This window comes from Diabrotica undecimpunctata, chromosome 10, assembly GCF_040954645.1.
Source record: "Diabrotica undecimpunctata isolate CICGRU chromosome 10, icDiaUnde3, whole genome shotgun sequence".
Taxonomy (NCBI): Eukaryota; Metazoa; Arthropoda; class Insecta; order Coleoptera; family Chrysomelidae; genus Diabrotica; species Diabrotica undecimpunctata.
Window position 1 is genome coordinate 42,448,300 of NC_092812.1, and position 22,062 is coordinate 42,470,361.

The window sequence follows — 22,062 nt, forward strand, 5'->3', positions numbered from 1 at the left end:
CTATACGTTCATTAATAACGAATATGCTAGTGCTATTTTGGTTGTTTTGTTTGTTTTTTCTATCTCAACATATTCGTTACATCCTCTGTTTTCGTTTGATATGTTGGCATTCGGCTAGGTGTTTATTTTGTACTCGGCCAGAGGCTTTTTTTAAGTAAATAAATCAAAATTTACCATAGTGTATCTACCGTATTTTCATGTGATATCTCATATGTCACTATACGTTTATTAATAACGAAAGATAAGGTTTGTGTGCCCTTTTGGTAGTCACCTTGTCTGTTTTATCTATCTCAACATATTCGTTATATCCTTCCCTTTTATTTGCTATGTCGCATGTTAGAATTCGGCAATTGTTTATTGTGCTTACGTTATAGTATATCTATTCATCCATACTGCCATGTGATATATCATATTTAGCAATACGTTTATTAATAACGAAGATAAGGTGTAGTGTACTTTTGGTAATTCCTAGTTAATAGTTATCTTAATATAATCGTTATCCCCTCCCGTTCACCTAACGCATCACGCGCTTCAATCGGACCAATAACAAGGGAGCTATGATACAATGCCATGCATCGTTATTTCTTAGCAATTAATCGTTAGTTCTCTGTTCTAAAAGCCACATGTGTGCAAAGCTATATTCTAAACGCCAATTTAAATAGTAGAAGAACTATACTTAATAAATCTGCATGCGTTGACGTATACGCTGACCAAGTAGACATCTTTACAAGAACCACACAAGTCTGTACCTACCACCTTAACAGATCTAACAACGACAGCAGAAAAAATGGGACTACATTTACATCCAAGCAAAATTTTGTTTGTTATCTGTCACACTAAAGCTTAGAATATAAAGCTATTCTACTCTTAATAACGAATTCGAAGTTGTGTAACGATATGCGTCGCCTCGGTATCGTCAGTGCATTCCCATCACAAGGTCCCCTTTCATCGATGTGCGCTAGTGGAGAGTGAAGGCCTAGGACCGTGTAAAATAGTAGCCGCCGAAAGAGAGAGGAGAGCTCCTCTAGAGTACTAGCGGGAACTTTACCGGGCCTCTGGGTATTGATTGAAGGTCAACCACTTCTGCTAGAGTATGGATCTAGTGGCAGTTCTTTGAGTATTGATCTGAGACAGACCTATTCTTTCTTGTGACCGAGTACTGATTAGTCACCGTCCGTTCCTCACCCATCCGAGTCTTGATTGGCCCGTTCCATCTCTATTCCTTCGACCCGTTCCTTCCCGTCTGTCTGTATTAACATACCGCAATTGTCGTTTAGATTTTATGTCATTAATTGTATTTTATTTGTGTCCCGTCCAGATCTTCCAGCTTCTCCGGTGGAAGAATTTAGAGGATTTCAAAATCTCAATCATATTACACAGATAAGTATGACAATGTTTCTGAATCTGTTTCCGGAAAATATTTAAATTTAAATATGGTAATTAACACAATAAAAGTTCAAATTTTAAAGCAAAATAGGTAAACTAGGCAATTTACATAAAATAGCTACGACTAGATTAATAATAAATGCGGTACCAAAAATTAAACATGATATAGCTAACATATCAGTAATAGGAGCTAATAAAATAAAGTTAGAATTAACTTCTTATACAAGCGCCAATTAACAGCACAGTCATTTAAAGGTAAACAATACCATGTATACATACATTCCAATGTTTTTTACTCACGTAAAGGTAGTCATAAGGCAAATAGATATAGAATTATTGGGACAGGAATTAAAAGAAATTATTAAACCGAAATTAGGCAATAATTTTGAAGCAAGTCACGTAAAAATGGCCAAAATGAAATTGTTCCAACAACTACAATTATTATAGTTACATTTAGAGGTCAACTTTTACACACTAAGGGTCGGTTGTTCGAACGCAAATCAAAATTTGATTGTAATCAAATATTTAATTACAAGAAAATACGTCACAGCAGCTGTCAAAATTATTAAAAATCGCTTATTACTATTATTGATTTGTAAATAAAAACATGAAATTAACATCAGAAAGAGTTTAATTATGGTTTATTTTAAATTGAAACGTAAAATAATAAAATTGAATAAAATAATTCAGTCAACACAACGTCATAACCTCAAAATGTGACATTTGATTTTAATTAAATATTTGATTACAATCAAGTTTTGATTAGCGTTCGAACAACCGGTAAAAGTAATAATAGAAAAAATGGTGTATGAGAATGGTGCAAGAGTATCGACTTGTTTTAAATGTCTAAGCGACGGCCATATTAGTACACAGTGTAGATCAAAAGAACGTTTTTAAAATTGTGGAGAAGATCATAAAGTAGAAAGTTTGAAAAAATGAACCAATTGTAAAGAAAAGCATTGCGATACTGATTTAAAAAATTTAGTAGACAAAAGATTATAAAAAGAACTATGGTGTATGAAAATTTATACACTGAGACTTTTTCTAAGCATAAAAGAAGTTTTTCAAGTGTAGAAAAAAGAACACAAATTCTAACCGATATACTGTTACTTAAAAAAAAAGAGGCTAGCTATATCCCCAGAGATCGATTAAACGTAAAGAAATAATTTCAAATCCAAAAATTTTAAAAGAACCTACAATAAATTTAAAAATATACATTTAGAGACCAGGCTCTGACTGATTTAGATCATTTAAAACTAGACACCATCTGTCAATAAAAAAAACTAGGAGTATTGAACATGTTAAATGTGATTGAGTGAAACGTTGTGTCATCTATAATCTTTTTGAAATATTAACAAAAACTGTGGAAGAACTAAACCTTAAGGGGAAACCAGAACAGATATTTAATTGCGACGAGACGTCATTTTGCCATAACCCTAGTAAAACAAAGGTCGTTGTAATTGGTACAAAAAGCATACGGAAGACCAGTTCGTCTGGCCGAGAAAACACATCTGTCTTGTTGTGTTGTTCTGCTGATGGTCAAATGATACCTCTCCTCTGTGTATTTAAAGGTAAATAAGTAATGGAAAATTGGATTAATGAGAATACAACATCCCAAACTGAAGTTTCTACAACGTCTCGAGGTTTGATGGAAACTACTTTATTTTTTAATTAGTTTAGATATGTTTTTTACCTAATATTACAAAGAAGAGACCAGTTTTATTAATTTATGATGGCCATGCTACCCATGTGTCCACAGATTTGATTATGAAGTTACCTCCACACACGACACATTATTACATCCATTCGATGTGTCAGTCTTTAGAGGTCTGAAAAATAGTTGGGACAAGGCACTCAGTAAGTGGCAGAGGGAAAATCCTCGCAAAAAAATTCCTAAAGAAATATTTGTACAAATGATAACCAAGCTAGCACATAAAATACCTAGTATTAATATTATTAACGGATTGAAAGCCACAGGAATTTATGATGCCGATAAACAAGGTCCTAACAGAGATGCAATTCCTACATCAATATTAAAAAAAGATGATTTGCTTAAGTATAAAAATAATCTTCCCAATCCCACTACAGTACACTTGGAAGCCACTGCTTCTTTGAATGTCCAACACTCAGTAACTATCCCTTCCTCAGCCACAGCACAATCAGAAGACAGTAGGCCTACATCTTCAGCAGCGCTACAACCAGATGTGAGTCCTGTTATAGCCACTGGAAACGAAGAAGACTACATTTATTCAAATATAGGGTAACAAGCATCCCATACTTCTTCAGATACAGTACAATCAGATGTCTCGAACGCTCTAATCCTTACAGAACAGCCAGAAACCTCTGTCTCTACATTTGCAATGGTTGAAAAAACGGAAGCTAGTTCTACAAAAGAAGTTCAAGTAGAAAAAAAGCTCTGTCTCGCCAATTGGACCTTCTTTATAAACACGTAAATCATTTGAGGAATCATTGTTAGAAATGATAAAAAAAGATAAAAGACCACAAAATTCAGACAAGAAACGAAAAAGAATGGTCACTAACTGTGAAATTATCACCTGCAAAGATTACCTAATAAAAACAGAACAAGAGAAAGAAATTGAAAAAAAAAAATATATGAAAAGAAAGGCCATACCGAAAGCTAAATAAAGTAGGCCTCCACTAAGTTTTTTAAAACACAAGACAAACAGTTTTGATTGTATATCAGGAAGTAGTGATGATGTTGATTTGCAAGATATTGTAGAAGAAAATGAAAGATATATAGATAACGAGAAGAAATTTGAAATGTTCTGTAATAATATTGATCAGCAGACCTGTGGAAATTTTCAGCAACTAGGCCTTAACCAAATTGTCAAAAAAGTCGGTGAATATGTAATCTTTAAGTATGAAGAACAGTATTTTCCAGGAAAAATCGTAAGCTTTACAGATGACCAGGTTGAAATTTCATCGATGCAGAAATATTTGAAGTCTTTGAAGTGGCCAGATAAAGCAGATATTGGAAAATACGATTGGGATGACGTTATTGGTGCAATTAAAGAACCAGAAATTATTTCTAAAAGAGAGTTTTTTCACGTGAAAGAATTGCAGCATTTGTGGGACATTATATGAGATTATAAATGCTTCTTTACTAATCTTATTTTTCAATTTACAGTTTCTGTTACATGAAAAGAACTTTGTTTAGGAATATATTAAGATATTAGTTTTGATTTGTTCAGTTTTAATAACTTTTTAAATGTAAGTTTATAAACTCTTTAATGTAATGGCATTAAATACAAGTTGTTAGCTACAAACTGTGTATAATTTGTTCATAAACCTTATCTGCTATACAAGACGATACCCTTACATTGAGTCTGGTTTCAAATCCGCTGATTTAAATTATTTTTGAGGTTTCTGTGAAAAGTGTAAAGATATGCAATCAGGCCCAGATAGCCCACAATGATTTCTACGAGCTCTTATGAGTTTTTAGGCTGGCTGCTCCAGTTACCCCTGTTAGTTGAGGTAACTGGACCCACCGTACGTACAATTTTATTATTTATTTTATTATTACTGTAATACTTTCAATCAAATTAAGGTTCAAAACATTTAAATAGTATTAAATAAAGGTCATGTTTTTATACAAATAGTTTAAAAGTTACTTATACTGTGATCATTAGGTAACTAAAAATCTGAGCCAAACGCAGATTTGTTGTAAAATCATGATCCAATTAGCCCACCTTACCCTAATAGAAGAAATACACTCTTCAGATATAGATCCATGATATAGCATTAATATTTACAACATCCATCCAATTAACTATGTCTTTCTCCAAGCCTACTCAAAATTGGACCCAAGGATTAGACAATAGGATGATTTAGAAAAGTATCTTCCCAGATTCCGATATATATATATATATATATATATATATATATATATATATATATATATATATATATATATATATATATATATATATATATATATTCACGGATGCATCAAAGAGCAACAAAAAAGTAGGTTGCGCTATATTTGATTCACATAATAACCTTAAAAGAGTAAATTATAAGAGTAATCTTTGTAAAATTAGATAGTACCTAAACAGAAGAGAAGAAAGCAAGTAGCACTCCTTTAGAGCTTCCGCATAAAAATACAAAATAATTCCATAAAGGTAAGATGGCGAATGGACATTAACTCCGAAGCCAATTATTATGTTCGAACACACACACACACACACACACACACACACACACACACACACACACACACACACACACACACACACACACACACACACACACACACACACACACACACACACACACACACACACACACACACACACACACACACACACACACATTTTATTTTTCAGATATTAAACGATGGGTCTTATCGCCGTCGTCGACAGGATTGACGTTTTAATTTTTATTGCATATTATAATACCTAGGATCTAATTTTATTTATTTATTTCGAATATATTTTTATTTAATCTAAACCTGTGTTTTACTAAGGCTGTTGTCTAAAAGAGCTGCCCGTGCAAAGTCCTAAAGAACTTAATATCGATCTGAGTTTATTTATCTAATTTATTAACTTTATTTATTATAAAATGTTCTAACACTTAGTTTATTAAAGTCTTTATTTAATTTATACATCAATATTACACTAATTTATTTTACATTGACACTATTTACACGATTCTAATTTATATACTACATTTCCGCGTTACAATTCAAACTCGATACAACTGTTTTCAATAAAAAGATCCTCTATATATATTAAATAGCCGTTATTCCAGAGTTCCCTTAAACCGGATTGTGACCTGTGTTGACCCTTCTCGAACAGCATGGAAAAAAGATAGGTTTTTATCGTAGGGGAAACTACTAGAAAAATACTTATTAGAAAAACATGTTTACAGTTTAGACATGAGTCATATTTATCGTAACAATGCACCCCTCTTAAAAGATTGTTCCTCCTGGAACTTGTCGGGACTTGAACTGGAATAGTATGCTGGTATCGGCAACTGGACCCTCTTTTACAACTTCCAGTTGTATAAAAATAACAAGGGACGGTTTTCTCTCCACACCAGTAACTATGCGGATTGTAACCGACTAACACCTGCACTTCGGTATCTTTAAAGATCTCCTCCACCATACTTCGGATAACCCTCCAATCTAATTGGCGGCACTCTAACTTTGGCATGGCTAACTTTTGCACGTCGGACTCTAGTACGTGCTCTCTCAATTGAAGTAAGGCTTGCCATACATCTCGGTAGGTAGGTTGGTCACGGGTAGTGTCTGTTGTTACCAGGTAGAAAAGGTAACGTGATGCATCTTGGAGTTTCAAGCCTTTTCCGGCAGCCGGCACTTGGCATTGAAGTTCTGCAACTCAACCGAACTTCCTTCGAAAGACGGATGCCAACCCTGGTGCGTCTTTGGGTTTTTCACGTTTTCAATCAAAGTTTTTACACATATAACATTTACAAGTTTATTTAAAGTCTTTATTTGTACAATATAACTAATTTATTTCACACTAATAATTATATAATTTATTTACATTTATTACAATACGTGCGTTACATTTTAAAAACTCTACGCGATGTTCAAAAACTGACTGTCCTCAACAAAATTCCTTCTTTAAATATAAAATGCCGTTAATCGAGAATTCCGGTGATTCCATTCGAACAGACGAGAAGGTTACTCGGACTGGTTTTGTTCGACCTGCTGCTGGAAACTTCGAATCGTAGGTGATCCGTCAGAATTTACCTGGGGTTTCTACCGGCTGGTGTATGATCTAGAAAAGACTTGAATGAGAAAGGATGTTTACAGTTTAGATATTATGCGTCATTATTTATCGTAACAGAAAACTCTACAAAAACTGACTTATGTTCCACGTGTCTGCAGTTTAAAGACAAACTAAAAAGAATTTAGATGCTGGCACAAAAAAATCGTTCATCAGCATTTATATAAAAGTCGAGCTAAGTGTTTTTATGAGCTTCTGATAGGAAACCAAGATTATCCTAACGTAGTGACATATAACTGAGGATATAACTCTGGACAATAATAATATGGAAAAGGTTGAGTCATATATATACTTGGGACAAAAATTGAATTAACAAAGCTTAACTTAAAAGCCAACTTAAATAGAAGATGTTCCTTAGCATGGGCAGCATTCGGAAGATTACAAACAGTATTTCAATCAAACTTATCAAATACTTTAAAGGCAAAAACTTTGAATTAGTATGTGCTGCCCGTACTGACATATGAAACTGAAACATGGGCCTTTAACATCAACATAGTCCACAAACTCCAAGTGACTCAGAGAGCTATGGAACGGAGAATTTTCAACATTAAGCTCAGCGATCGCAAGTCAAATGAAGAAATAAGAAGACGAACCTTAGTTACAGATGTAATCCAAAAGATTGCCATGTTAAAATGGAACTGGGCAGGACACATAGGAAGAATGTAAGACAACCGTTGGACGAAGCGAATTACTGAATGGCGACCAAGAGCAAACAAAAGAAGTAGAGGCAGACTTCAAATCAGATGGTTTGAACCAAAAAACAACAAACAGAAATGAATGGACACACCTAAGGGGGGTTCCATCCAACGTTGGGTGGAATAGCTGTTGATGTTAATGAGTGATATTCAGCTTTGATTGCCAAAAAGATACTCCCAAAAATGGCAGACTAAGCAGCCTACTTCAGTATGCAACGATATTTTTACCATTTTACGATAGTTGAAGGAAGTTTCAAGTGAAAATTAAATCCATTTACAGTTAGATCGTATGTATGGACAGAACGGGATCATCCAATGAAATAGCAGCAGATCTATACCACACCTTCCCAACATTTAAATTTAGTAAAAATGCAAAAATCGTTCGCCTCTTCTGTGATGGCTGTGGAGTTCAAAGTCAGAACTCCACGGTCATAAGAATATTATCCAACTGACTATTAAATTTGAGTCGGTCAGGCATAGAAAAAGTTATTTTTCCAATTGTAGGGCATTCATTTATTCCACCAGATAGACTTTTTGGTCAAATTGAATAAACACTTGAAGTTACGTGACTTAAACAATACATTAAAATATACTGTAAAATAATGTTAGGGGTCGATACCCCAGTTCTTGACTGGAGAACTAATGTTCAGCTTGTTATGAAGGCACCAGCCCAACGGGATAAATTCCAAATGTCAAAGACTTGCGCCTCGTGTGGAGCCACGACTACAAGCGGTTGTAGCCGATGTCGATACGGCTACGTTTATCTGTGATTTTATATATTTAATTTGTTATTAATTATATTAATGTATAATATAATATAAATATTATAATATATTATATAATATTCGGTTGTATTTATATTTTAACAATTTAAAGACGCGAAAATGACTAAATATTGTTGCATAATTTGCAACCTTTCTTTTTCTTTAAAAAAGAATTTATCGAGAAATTTTAAAAATAAACACCAAAAAATGAAGTCAACTATGACTGTGAAATTTGCGAATATTCAGCATTGCGCCCGGATACTCTAGACATAAATCTTGCAATAATCGTCATAATTTTGAAAAAGTTAATTTAGATTTAATAATCTTTCTTATACATCTTTATTCTTTAAGTATATTCATGAATTAATAATAATCTATTCAATCACAATATTCAAATATTTGAACAAAAAAATAGATTTCAATACGCCCGAACATACTGAATCTTGTTTTACTTGCCAAAACCAGATAAAAGCGTACCATTAAAACCACATAAAAAGAACACTATAAGTAAACTGATTGAAAAACACTACGGAGACTCTTAGCAAAACGATGAAACATTATCCTGTTTTAAGAAAGCCTTTGACGAAAATCCTACAGCATTTACGTCACGATAACAAAACTGGAAAAACTATGTTTAGAAGAACACTTACATTCCGATACGGAAATATATTGTAAGTTTTCATATTATTGGTGTATGCGCATTTTCACATGTATTTTTGTTTAATAAAAAAATCAAAATTTTAGTCAGCAGTTTTTCCGATTCCTGGCATTTTAAGCAAGAGTTTGTGGTCAAAACACGACATGTCCAAGCCGATAACATGCAAAACCGACATGTCCAAATTTAAATTTCGTTAAAAATCTCCAATGCAATATATTTATGAACACCATTTATTATGTTTAGAAATAGCTTCACAAAAATAATATAGGGGAGAGGCTTGTACCTTGGGCAAGCTTGTAACATGAGCCACCCCATTTTTTTTTAATTTGGCTCGCGAACTCTCTGTTTCTTATGTTAAGCTCTTCTACAATCGTCGTTATTCTGTGGTTAGTGTTGAACGTCACCAGAAATCATTTGCGGCTGTCTTAAAAATATAGTGAATTATTTTGTGAAAAGTAAGTACCTATTTATAGGATAGATAATTTTCTTTTTTAATTTTTGTGTTAACAGATATGGTAAATTAAATCACAGGGTGTGTATGCTTATTCTAAAGCAAGTCTACTCTACCCGGTCGAAGTGAGGTCGTTTTTAGTCACGTGATGCCCTCTCCATAGATTCTAACTCGATGGTCTTTTCCCATAGGCTAGGCACGAAGCGAATACTATTATTCTAATTGCTGCATTTCTTAATTTTTGTACGTATTTCTTTTTCTTCATATATGTACGTCCACCCCAAACCAATCCATATCCTCCAATAGTACCATCTGCAAGCGGATCTAAACAACAGTCACATATAAACTACCAATGGCAAACAGTCAACAGAAAAAGGAGTAGCCCTTGTCGAGTCAATTCGCGAGGAACCGCAAAGTGGGCGACGCCTGTCGCCCATTCCAAAAATTCCATACATAAGTTTCCGCTGGACGAGAATATGAGAAAAGTTTGGCAATGCACTTTGCGAATTGGCAAACCTATAACCAAGTACATGACTGTGTGATGTTTACATTTTACTGAGAACGATTACTTTCCAAGTAAGTGTTGATTAAAATATTATTTATATTTTAATATATTTATATTTAATTTACTTTATAGTTACACCTGAAACTAAATTGAGAAGACTGAAAAAAAATGCTGTTCCATCAGCTAAATTGCCCCAAAATATAACGTGGCCAGCTCCAAAAACTTCCTCACCGTCAACTAAAGATCTCTGCCGACCTTGCAACCACAAAAATAATTGAGATAATGTAAATTTTACTTTCCGTGTTTCAGACATACTGTAAAAAAACAAACATTTAATTTTATTTTTACTCAGGTCAATTACCGTATGTAATAAGCTCGAATCACAAACAAATAAACTTTGAAGAACGTACTCCAACTTTTACTTTGGCAAAACACACGTGTAAATGATTTATATTAAACGTTTTATAGCTTCGAGATCAAATGACAAAACGATTTGTTTTCCCGAAGTGATCGTCCATCCTTGAAATCTTGAGCGCCCCCTGTCGGAATTGGCTATCGCGAATAACTACTTAATAATATGTTTATTTAAAAAATCTCTAATCAGCGCATGGTCTTTCCAGCCGAGGGCTGGTGTGAGGTAATTAATAGTAAGTAATTTGTACCACCATAGCAAACTGTATTGAAATAAAACTTTGCCACACTTGTGTATTTTAATACGAAAGTAATTTTTTGAACTTGGAATTTAATTTTTGTATTATTCCGAACCAGGAATCTTTTGCGGAAAGTACGAATTTTGCGAATAATTTTGTTTTTGTCGTGAGGCTCGGCCGAAGTTACCCATATTTAACTGAAAAATGGAATCAGACAAAAAACGCAAAACGGTTATTACCCAATAAAGAAAGAAGAAGAAGAAACGCAGAACGGTGCTTCGTGGTACTAAATCATTAGCATTTTTTAGGCAGTTTATTATATTACAATAAATTATTAAATTTAATGCCAGCCTCACCTGTGGGGATTTTATACAGGTCTTACCTACACTTTGCTCAGTACATACGCTATACACAACGAATATAGAAGCGCAGATTCACGTAGTTTTTGTATTGACGGAACAGGATTTTACTTCTATTCTTTTAACACCAGGGAGCGCTCATGTGATCCTTCCTTTTTTAAAAATTAGATATCAAATTCTACTTACGTCACCATATTTTTTTTTTATAGAGAAATATATTATTTTAACTTTTAATACTTTTCAATAACTGAATCTTTTTAGAACTAGGTATAAACAATAGATATTGTGATTCAAATTTTTAGTTTAAATACCTACTAACCATGGACAACTCTCTCATTTAAAATGTTTATACGCATATAGAAATGTATTTTCTATATGGTAACTGTGCTAAACATTTTTTTTTTGTTTTAGAACGCTCCTACTAAACGCCTTCTCAATTAAAATTGGCGATCAATATAAAAGAGAACCATCCCAGCATTATCAATTACAATTATAAATATTTAAAGGAAGATAATTGATGTTTATTTCAAAATGTTGTTGGGGTTTCTAAATTATCAATAAAATATGGACTATATCTCGTAGCTGCCATATTGTATGGATATTGTAGCTTAAGACAATATTGTCTGGTGTATGTAAAGAATATAATAAAAAGCTTTCTAAGCAAAAGCGAGGGACAAATCATAATTTATTTTTTATAAACTTGGCATAAGCTTCAGCAATTAATTCATAGCGGTTCAGTTTTTCTCGATTTTTCCAGCGCTGAGTTTTGCGCTAGGGGGATAATGGGGTAGATTTTGGGGATTGGTCAATGTACCAATCAACAGCAATAATATAGACGCCAAGATGGACCCTGTAACCCCTTTCATTGCCGAGACATAGCTATGGCTATGCTAGCTTTACCGTAAAGTTAGTATAGCCATTTTTCTCGGAAATGGTTGCAGCTGGAGAAAATACAGGCGGTTTGAGATGGAATTTTGTGTGATTCCACGTGCTCTTAATCTTCTACTAACTTATCCGGCCTTTATTCTCTAAGTTTGTTAAGTGGATAGTACTATTTTGAGTGTCTATGTAGTACGTAAAGAATACGAGTAACTTGCTACAAACTTTTATTTCTCTGTGTACTATAGGTAACAGAAACAGGTACAATATATGATAATATACGTTGTTACACAAAGTTGTTGTTTTCGCAATCGCTGTGACAAATTCGTTCACCTGTTGTGAGCACTTGAGTGAGAGATAGCGAGGAAAATCGGTGGCACACACTGTGAGAGTCGCAAATACAAAAATCACAAATTTGCTTATTAAAACACCATGCGTCTTCCGCAAGAGTTTCTAACAGTTGTTTTGGGACTGTAGCCTATGTAAACCGAGAAAACTGGTCTTTTGAAGCAGGTTTAACTGACGATTGTGTTTTATTGTTGTAACGAATATTTCAGCCGTCTAGGCATACAGGGTGGAGTGAATTTAATAAAAACAAAAGCAAAGATTTTATTTCCCAAACACTTTGATAATTACAGGGTTCTAAACAAAATCCGTATACTGCCCCCGAGAGAAATGTCTAGTATCTTATACCTTACTCTTACTTTAAGGCGGAAGAAGAGTCAACATGCGTTGAAGTCTCATCTGGCAAAAAGTTTAGTAATAGGGCGAATGAAGGTTCCACTTTTCGTGCGAACTTAAACTGCTCGGACGTTGTGGTCTTTTTCTTCATATACTTCGGTCACCCCAGCTAGTGGCCCGGTAAGGGAGGAGAATCAAGATTTTTGACCAATACTAAATCGCCGACTTTAATATTAGAAGATAAGTGAATCCCTTTGGGTCCGGTTTGGAGCCGATTTATGTAATCAGAGGTCCAACACTTCCAAAAGAGTTGCTGAACTCGAATGCACAGCTGCCAGCGCTTCAGTCGATTATCCGGAGTGCAAAAAATACCTACCTCTGGAACAGAAGAGAGTCTATTAAGAAATGTCCTGGAGTAACAGGCTGTAGGTCTAATGGATCAGTAGACAATGGGAATAGAGGGCAAAAGTTCAGAACGGTCTCTACTTGAGCAAGAATAGTGCAGAATTGTTCAAAAGTATATACAGTGGGACCGGTGGTTTTAATCATAAGTGACCTAGCACTTTTCATTGAGGTTTCCCACAATCCACCCCAGTGTGGGGATCTGGAATGAATAAACTTCAAAGTGATGTTTTCGGAAGCAAGGAACTCGTGTATCACATGAGGCTGTGTTGAGAAATGCTTTCTAAGAAGAGTGAGATGATTATTGGCACCCATAAAATTAGTTCCATGTCACTGTAGATAATGGTTGAGATACCACTTCTAGCTATGAAACTTTTAAGACAAGCCAGTAAAGCATCTGTCGTGAGGTCAGACACTGCTTCTAAATGGACTGCTTTGGTAGCTAAGCATACAAGCTATGTAACCTTTGGATGTAGGGGCTCTTCTCAAGGAAGAGGACTTTATGCAAAAGCGACCTCCAAAATCTATTCCGGTATTTTCTAAAGGTCTTTTTGGTGTGACTCTGATCTGGTTTGAAGCGATGGCATTAAACCTAAAGCAAGTGTTACATGAGTGTATTATACGTTTTATACACCTACGTCCGTCAAGAGGCCAATATCTTGAGCGGACATTGTTCAAGGTGGTTTGAGATCCTGCTCCCAGACGCTGGTGCTCTGGGGTGAGCAACAGTGTAGTGAAGTGATTACGTACAAGGAGCAATAAGGGGTGCCGTTGATCAAAGGGTACATCTGAATACTTGAGTCGACCACCTACTATAAGTAATGTGTACCTGTCAATCAAGTGTTTTTCAAGAGTGAACTGTAGATGCGTAGAACAAATTTGCGGTTCGCCTAATTTGCTATTAAAGAGAGGTCTCCCGGCTTCTTGTTACTACTGTGTATAGATGCCGCTGCTAGCGTAGCAGGAGTCACCAAATACTAGACTGCATTTCATTTCAGTTTAAACTTCCACACGTGTTCCTGATGAGGAGTTGAACAACTCGAAACATGGTTTCCAGTTTAAATTCCAATGGTGGAATTGGAATTGAAACGAAATGCAATATTTTACGTTCATTTTAACGTCTGTTCTCTACGTAAAGAGCGAAAAAGATAGTGATTCCTGATTTCATTATGACATGATGATTTAATCATTTCGAATTCTTCCTTCTTTAGATAAACCTAAGGGGTAGCTTTAACTATTTCATATTGCCTCCCTGGATAAACTGAGGAATTTTTAATAAAAACTACAAAACATTTTTTGCTGTTTTAATCTGAGACAGATTGTAATGGAAACCTTAAAAATACATTTGTAAAGAATATCAACCCGTCTATTACTTTTTATATTGCACAAAAGATAAAAAATTTGGATAAAATAATCTCAATATATACAACTTTTAAGACAAAAACATTAAAATTAATAAAATTTATCTACACCTTTTCTAACATAATTAATTACAACAATTTTTTGGTAACAGGATTTAACACAACTTGAACATTTCAATTTTTTAATGAGATTTGTATTGGATGTTTGGTATATTGCAATATCTCTTGTCTCTGCATCTGCATGAGATTGAATATAATCCAACAGAGAAAAGGAAGCACGAGACAGCCAAAAACGATGCGGTTCAACCCAGAAACTGAGTAATTTTGATATTTGCGACGACGATGAAGTGTTTTCTTAAGGTTTTTATCTCCCTGTCTCAGTATGATTGATTTTATTTAAAGAATGTAATTATAACCATTAACAACCTTTACACCCAACCAACACCATATCGTAGTGATCTTCTTTTCTTCTGTTAAATGGTGATAGCCACAAGTTGTGGACAATTGGGGATATCACAGTGAATATCGGCTGCACATCTTCGGTTTTCTCTCGATTCGTAGTAGTCAAAAAGCAGCGGTTTTTGACAAAACTTGCATTGCTAAAAGTAAAAAAATGGTAAACAGTCTAATTTATATATAAATAAAAAGATACATTTTTTAATTAATATGTACGTTTTACAAACGAAGAAATGAAATTACAAGAAATCGAAAAATCAATATATTTAAATGCAATTTAAAGTGCACTGCACTTTCTGGTCCACAATATGAATATCTATCTAAAAATTTGTGTTTTGAATATTCGACTGATAGAGATTAAGGCAATTTAATATATTTCCTATAATAGTGGACAAAACAATTTTAAATTGTGGAGTTTGGAAAGTCGTGTTTATTTTGGTTTCAACTAATTTGCATATTTTGTGCAGTAATTATTAACAGTTTATTTGTCAATAGTTAAGTGACAATTTATGAAATACCAGAAAGTTAACACATCAATTAGTTTTGATTACTCTAACATGATAAACCAGTTTTTGGTTAAATTGTAATATAACAACCATCAAAACGGTACATTTATTCCAGTTTCATGACCTGTTTAATTACTGGTCAGGTCCGTATTATTTTTAAACACATGTCTGGTGTTAAAATCAAAAATGGAACCTAATCTCTAACAACCCACACTTATCGCAATTGCAGACAAATACTAATAAATCCTATTCATCGGCAACTTCTACACTATTTCCCTCAAAACATCACGCGACTTAGAAAATACGCGACTGCAAGATTACTTAATTCCTTTGGGCAAACCTAATTCATCCCAAAAATATATTTGCATCTCGACTATCTAATAATCGGATATGCATGTACCTTGCAAACAAACAAATTTTGGATGAACTGATGCAAAACCATGTACAAATAAAAATCCAGAACAATATTGTACAAGCTAGAAAACTAATTTCACCAACCGAACGTATTGTTTTCTCAAACGTATGTCCCACAATACTACACAGTCTGTTAGTTGATTATTTACAAAAAATTGGATTTAATATGGTAGATATCTCCTGTCACTTTTCTACAAATCAGTTCAACTCTTCACGAATACAATCATATTTTGAGTTCCAGAAGACAGATATACGTCACCAACATATCGAATATTCTTATCTCAAGAAACTATGGCCTGTTATAACTGCAAAAAATCTGGACGTATCACCATCAATTGTTCCGATAAACTGGAATCAACACCAAATTCAATTGATTCAAATAGCAGTCAACCTATTACTTCTACCTCCCTTGAAATCATGTCAACCTGCAGCTACATTATTATCAAGTGAACAAATTTCTATCAAAGAAAAAATCTGCAAATAATCTGAGGAATCCTAACATGGATAATGGTCAAGGAAAAGTTAACACCATGCATAGCTGCAAAGTAATTAATATCGATACTTAGCCTAAATGTAGTATCAATGATATTCTTACGTCTCCAGAAACAACTCATACAGAAAAACCATTTGCTGTACATATGTACATCTAAACCTAGTCAAGAAGGTTAAAAGCAACGAGTAGCATATAACTATAAAATCAACAAATGACCTTGAACCTGCCAAAAAATTTTATCCAAAATAATTCATCAACATTTGTTCTCAATTTTGACCAACTGAATCTACTAAGCAATGTTATCGGCGTGCAAGATCCTCTTAAAAAAGAAAATCCTCCAATACTTGGGTAACGACATCTCTGAACCCGTGAGCGAGTCATCTCAGGTTAGCCCGTAAAATTCCATATATAAAAAAATTCACTCAACTATTGCAATGGAATATAAATGGATTTTTCCATCGACTTCCAACCTTACAAAAACTTATTTCTGAATTCTCTACCGAAATAATATGTCTCCAAGAAACAAATTTAAACTCCAAAAAAAAACTATAATTCCAAATGTTCAAAACCTTTTTAGAAAGGACAGACTACACGACAATAATTTTACTCTTGAGGTGGAGCTATGACACTTGTCAAAAAATCTTTGAATTCCAATGATTTTCCTGTTAATAGTAACATTGAAGCTATATAGAGATTACCGTTTCCGTTCCAATTTTTATATGTAACATTAACCGTCCATCTAGTTCCTCAGTTACATATGAAGATTTAAAAAGCAGGTACCCTCTCCTCGAATCATCGTAGGTGACTTTAATGGTCATAACTTTATTTGGAGTTCTAAGGCAATGGAAAATCTCGTAATCAATGATAATATAAGTGCTTCTTTAGGTGCTTTTAATAGCATCATCTTGCAGAGTGCGAATCTCTTAATCGCCAAAACAAAGCCCATCAAAAATCATGTCCCTGTGCCTTGGTGGAATTCGGAGTGTAACGAAGCCGTACGTGCCAGCAGAACAGCTTTTAATAGTTTTAAGAAGCATAAAACACTGAAAATAAAATTAACTACAAAAAAAAAATGAAGGCTAGAGCTCAATGTTTAATAAATAAAAAAAAAATCCAGTTGGGCCCAATATATTTCTAACACTAACACCCTCACTCCTGTAAGAAAAGCGTGGAAGGAAATACGTAAAATTTCTAGCATAAGGGAGTCACCCCCAATATCTAGTCTCAAAATAGGTAATCAAATTGTCACATCTCCACTTGAAATTGTTAACGCATTAGCTAAAAACTACAGAGAAATGTCTTCCAATGAAAATTTCGACCCTGTATTTCTGGAAAACAAACTAGAGGCCGAAAGGTCTAAACCTTCTCTCGAAAATCACAACATTCCATTAAATGCTCCTCTTACTTTACATGATCTAAACAACTCACTTAACGGTCTAAAAAACACAAGTCCTGGACCTGACAATATCCCAACTGTTTTCTTAAAACACCTACACACGCCTGCTAAAAATTACATGCTTCAATTATTTAACTCCATCTGGCAACGACACCAGTATTTTTCAAAAGCCACAAATCTCGTCTAGACCCCGATTACTATAGACCGATAAGTCTAACTTGTACAATGAGCAAGCTACTAGAAAAAATTATCGACTCAAGGCTGACTTGGCACCCAGTAAATTAGAATTTACTTATAAACGAACAAAAATGGTTTTCGACAAAACCAATCCGGAATTGACAACATATTAGACCTGGAAAGTAAAACTTACGAATCCCTGGTAAAAAACAACATTGTATCGCAGTATTTTTTGACTTAAGAAAAGCATTTAATAAATGTTGGAGATAGATACAACATCTTAAAAACGTTGTAGTCATGGAATATTCGTGGAAATTCATTTTATTAAGAACTTTCTAGAAAACAGCTTGTTTCGTATAAGAGTTAACAACTACTATTCCGAAAAACAGGAGGAAGAAAATAAAATGCTATAAGCAATTTATTGGGTACTAATTTTTCAACGGATAATATTGTAAATTTTTCAAAATCTATAGGAATATTCTATAAAATTTAATTTTGTAATTCTCTAGCCGCCGCAATAATCGTTATGGTGGATGCGACTGTATTTTCTAAATAAAAAAAAAATTAATTGTAAAAATAGAAAGGGGACATCTCGAAATATTTATCTATGAATTAATTATTCATTCTATTTGCTTTACTACGGTTTAAATACTTCTTTTAAAATTGGTTCTTACAAATGGATCAATTTACTAATAATAAAAAAATATGGAATTAAGACAAAATAAGTTATGAATATTAAGAATGGTAACAAAATAGAACAGGAAACTATTCTATTATGGTGCAAGGGATTTTATTTTACCTGTCCACATTGTTGTCCCGTTAATGGAAGCTCCAGGTCATGCCACACTTCCTTTAAATCTCGAACTAACGTGTCCATCAATTCTTTGGAATGATGCGGTGTGGGTGCTAATCTCAACTTTTCCTCTCCTCTAGCGACGGTAGGGTAGTTGATGGCTTGAATGTAGTGACCCTTTTCTTTCAGTAAGGTATCACAAACGGCGCCGCATTGTAGAGGGTTTCCGATTTTTATTGGGATGATATGACTGGGGGTGTGCTCCACAGGGAAACCGTTCTCTAACAATGAATTTCTGAGGTATTTGACGTTAGCTTGGTGTTGGTCTCTTAGTTTTCTTCCTTCGTCCGACGCTAATATTTCAATAGATTTACATGCTCCTGCCAGAACTGTGGGTGGTAGCGATGTCGTGAATATAAAGCCTGCTGCGTAGGATCTCACCATATCGATCAAAGCAGCGGTACTAGCTAAAAGCAGATATTACCAAAATTTAATACAAAATTCGCAGATAATGACTCACTGTGTTACAACTTGTCTTTGCACCAATTCTGACATTTAGAAAAACTTACCAACATAACCACCAACGTTTCCAAAAGCCTTGCCCAGTGTTCCCGATATCATATCCATTTTGTGCATCACGTGATCTCTTTCTCCAATTCCAGCGCCATGCTCGCCATATAAACCAACCGCATGGACTTCATCCACGAATGTTAACGCTCCATATTTATGGGAAATATCACAAAGTTCCTAAAATATACAAAAATTTTGAGTCCTTCAAAGAATCTTTATCTTATGAGGTGGCAAAAGCCACCTCACTGAACCTATCTAGTGTGCTGTTTTAATTTAAAATCATTTTGGACGAGGGATCAGTCCGTTCTTAGTTTTATTTTCTTTTTTTAACTATATTTATAAAATATTTTAATTGGAAGAAAATTCGAACCAAAAGAGAGTTCTACGCGCAAATTGTATCCGTCATCTTAAGAAATGTACTTCCGAATCAATAAGAGAAACTGACATATAAAGCAGATATGGAAGAAAACTTTTGACCCATTCAGTCACCAGTGAGTCAAGAGTGCTTCAAAACATAAAAGAAATACCCAGATAATGACGTTCTAAAAACAATTATCACAATATTTTAACAAATATCACACTGTGAAAATCTATAATAATAATAAATCTAATTCTTCTTAATTTTATATACTAAAATATATTTACCTCCAGTGGACAAACAGCTCCTGACATGGAATGAACAGTTTCAAATGCTACAATTTTGGGAACGCTTCGATCAACTCCTTGGAGAAGTTCTTCTAAATGTGCTGGATCATTGTGCCTGAATATATGCTTAGGAACACGGCTATTCCTGATCCCCTGAATCATAGATGCGTGATTTCCAGCGTCAGAAAATATATGACAACCTAAAAATTAAAAAAATATATATATAAAAAAAAGCCTGCATTGTGCTATTTACTACTTAGAGCAATAACAACGTAGAATCCTATAATGTATGCTCCAATTGAGCATTATTAATTGAGCAGTAAATTAGAAACTGATTTGAATGAGTCTTCAAGTGCAATAAACTTTTTTCGGTGTGGATAATTATTATCTACACAGAAAAAAGAAGGCTAAATTATTTTCAGGAATTCGTACGTAACATTCTCAAGAAAAATCAGTTTTAACGGAATAAAGCATTAAATTTTATATGTTTTTATGGGATTAAGGCACAATTATTGGTTTAATTGACTAATGTTAGACGTTTCTCACTCCGGAAATCATTCACAAAGAAGGTTTTTTATACAAATTCTTTAATATGTATAACCCATAGACGTATAAATTAGCATATACTGAGCATGACAGCAACAAGCAGTGACGACAACATCTTCTGCGATTGTTCGATCTGTCCCTCTTTAGCGCATTGAAACTCCCCATTCTCTCCCTCATGACCAAAAAGAGACGCTGCTATACTTATTTACTGTAAGACAGAGTAACAACGAAAACAAAGATGGTTTCATCACTTAGCTTTACAGATGTGTTCATAAAGTGTGGAAACGGTCTAAAATAACTTTTACCACCACTACCTTAGCAGATGTGGCGTCATCGATAATTTTTTTAAATGGAAAGGGCATATTTTTATCTAAAAAATTAAAAGGCCATATTTTTCTGAGTACAACCGTACCAAACTCATCACATTCAAACTTCAATATACAGAGTGTAAAAGAAACCAGTGCACGTATTTCTTAAAATTTAATTTAAAATTTATTTTACAAAGAAAATTATTAGAGAAGGCATTTCATATTAAACACAAACAAATAAATAATTACAACAAATACGCGAATTGCGCTCCTAGGTTTAATTGATTTTGACATCACTAATGTAATTTGTTGCATTTCAGTACGAATTCTCTGTTTGAGGTCTACTAAATTGGTAGGTCGGTTTACATATACCTTACTTTTCAAATAACCCCAAATAGAAAAGTCCATGAGATTCAAATCTGGCGATCTAGCAGGCCATTCAATGTGACAGCGTCGTCCAATCCAACAATTGGGAAAAGTTGCATTTAGAAAATTTCTAACCACTACAGCATAATGTGGACTTGCTCTATCCTGATGAAACCAAATGGTCAGATCTATTTGACCAGGCTTATTGATATCTGCAAATGTTGCGATTAAAAATGGAACTACGTAAGTTTGCAACATCTCTAAATACCTTTCACCCGTGACAGTACCGCCAAAAAAATATGGTCCTAACAATCCCAGCCCATACATTTACTTTTTGGGGATATTGGGTATAAACTTCCATTGTCCAATTAGGATGTTCTGTTGCCCAATAACAACAGTTTTGACTATTAACGGTACCATTTAAACAAAAAGTGGCCTCGTCGGAAAACAAGATATTATATTCAAATCCATTATTTCGATTACATAATTCTTGCATATTTTTGCAAAACTCCATGCGTCTATCAAAGTCGTCTTCATTGAGTTCATGTATAAGTGTAATTTTATATGGATGTAATTTGGCCTTTTTTAGAATTTTATGAACAGCGCCACGACAGATCTCATTGTTAGTTGATAAAGTTGTAAGTAATTGAAGAATGAGGATTTTCTTCAATTTCAAGTAATACATTTAATTGATTGTCATCAGAAGCAGTGGGACTGCCACTCTTAAACTTACCTCTTGCATTGCCAATATCATTATATTTAGGCAATATTTTGCTTACCGTCGCTTTACTTATTGGTAGTCGATCAGGATATTTTTCATTAAAGAT

The 22,062-nt window shown here is 34.1% G+C and overlaps 1 protein-coding gene across 1 annotated transcript in view; it reads right to left on the bottom strand.

Moving 5' to 3' along the window:
• Positions 1–14,494: 14,494 nt before the first annotated feature.
• Alas (5-aminolevulinate synthase) overlaps positions 14,495–22,062 on the bottom strand; it is a 41,244-nt gene continuing 33,676 nt past the window's right edge. Inside the window, exons 5-8 of the mRNA XM_072545899.1 lie at positions 20,016–20,215; positions 19,370–19,547; positions 18,807–19,267; positions 14,495–15,164 (exon numbers count right to left, since the gene is read on the bottom strand). Coding sequence (XP_072402000.1) covers positions 15,039–15,164; positions 18,807–19,267; positions 19,370–19,547; positions 20,016–20,215 — 965 coding nt within the window. The 3' untranslated portion in view covers positions 14,495–15,038. The remainder of the gene's footprint in view (positions 15,165–18,806; positions 19,268–19,369; positions 19,548–20,015; positions 20,216–22,062) is intronic.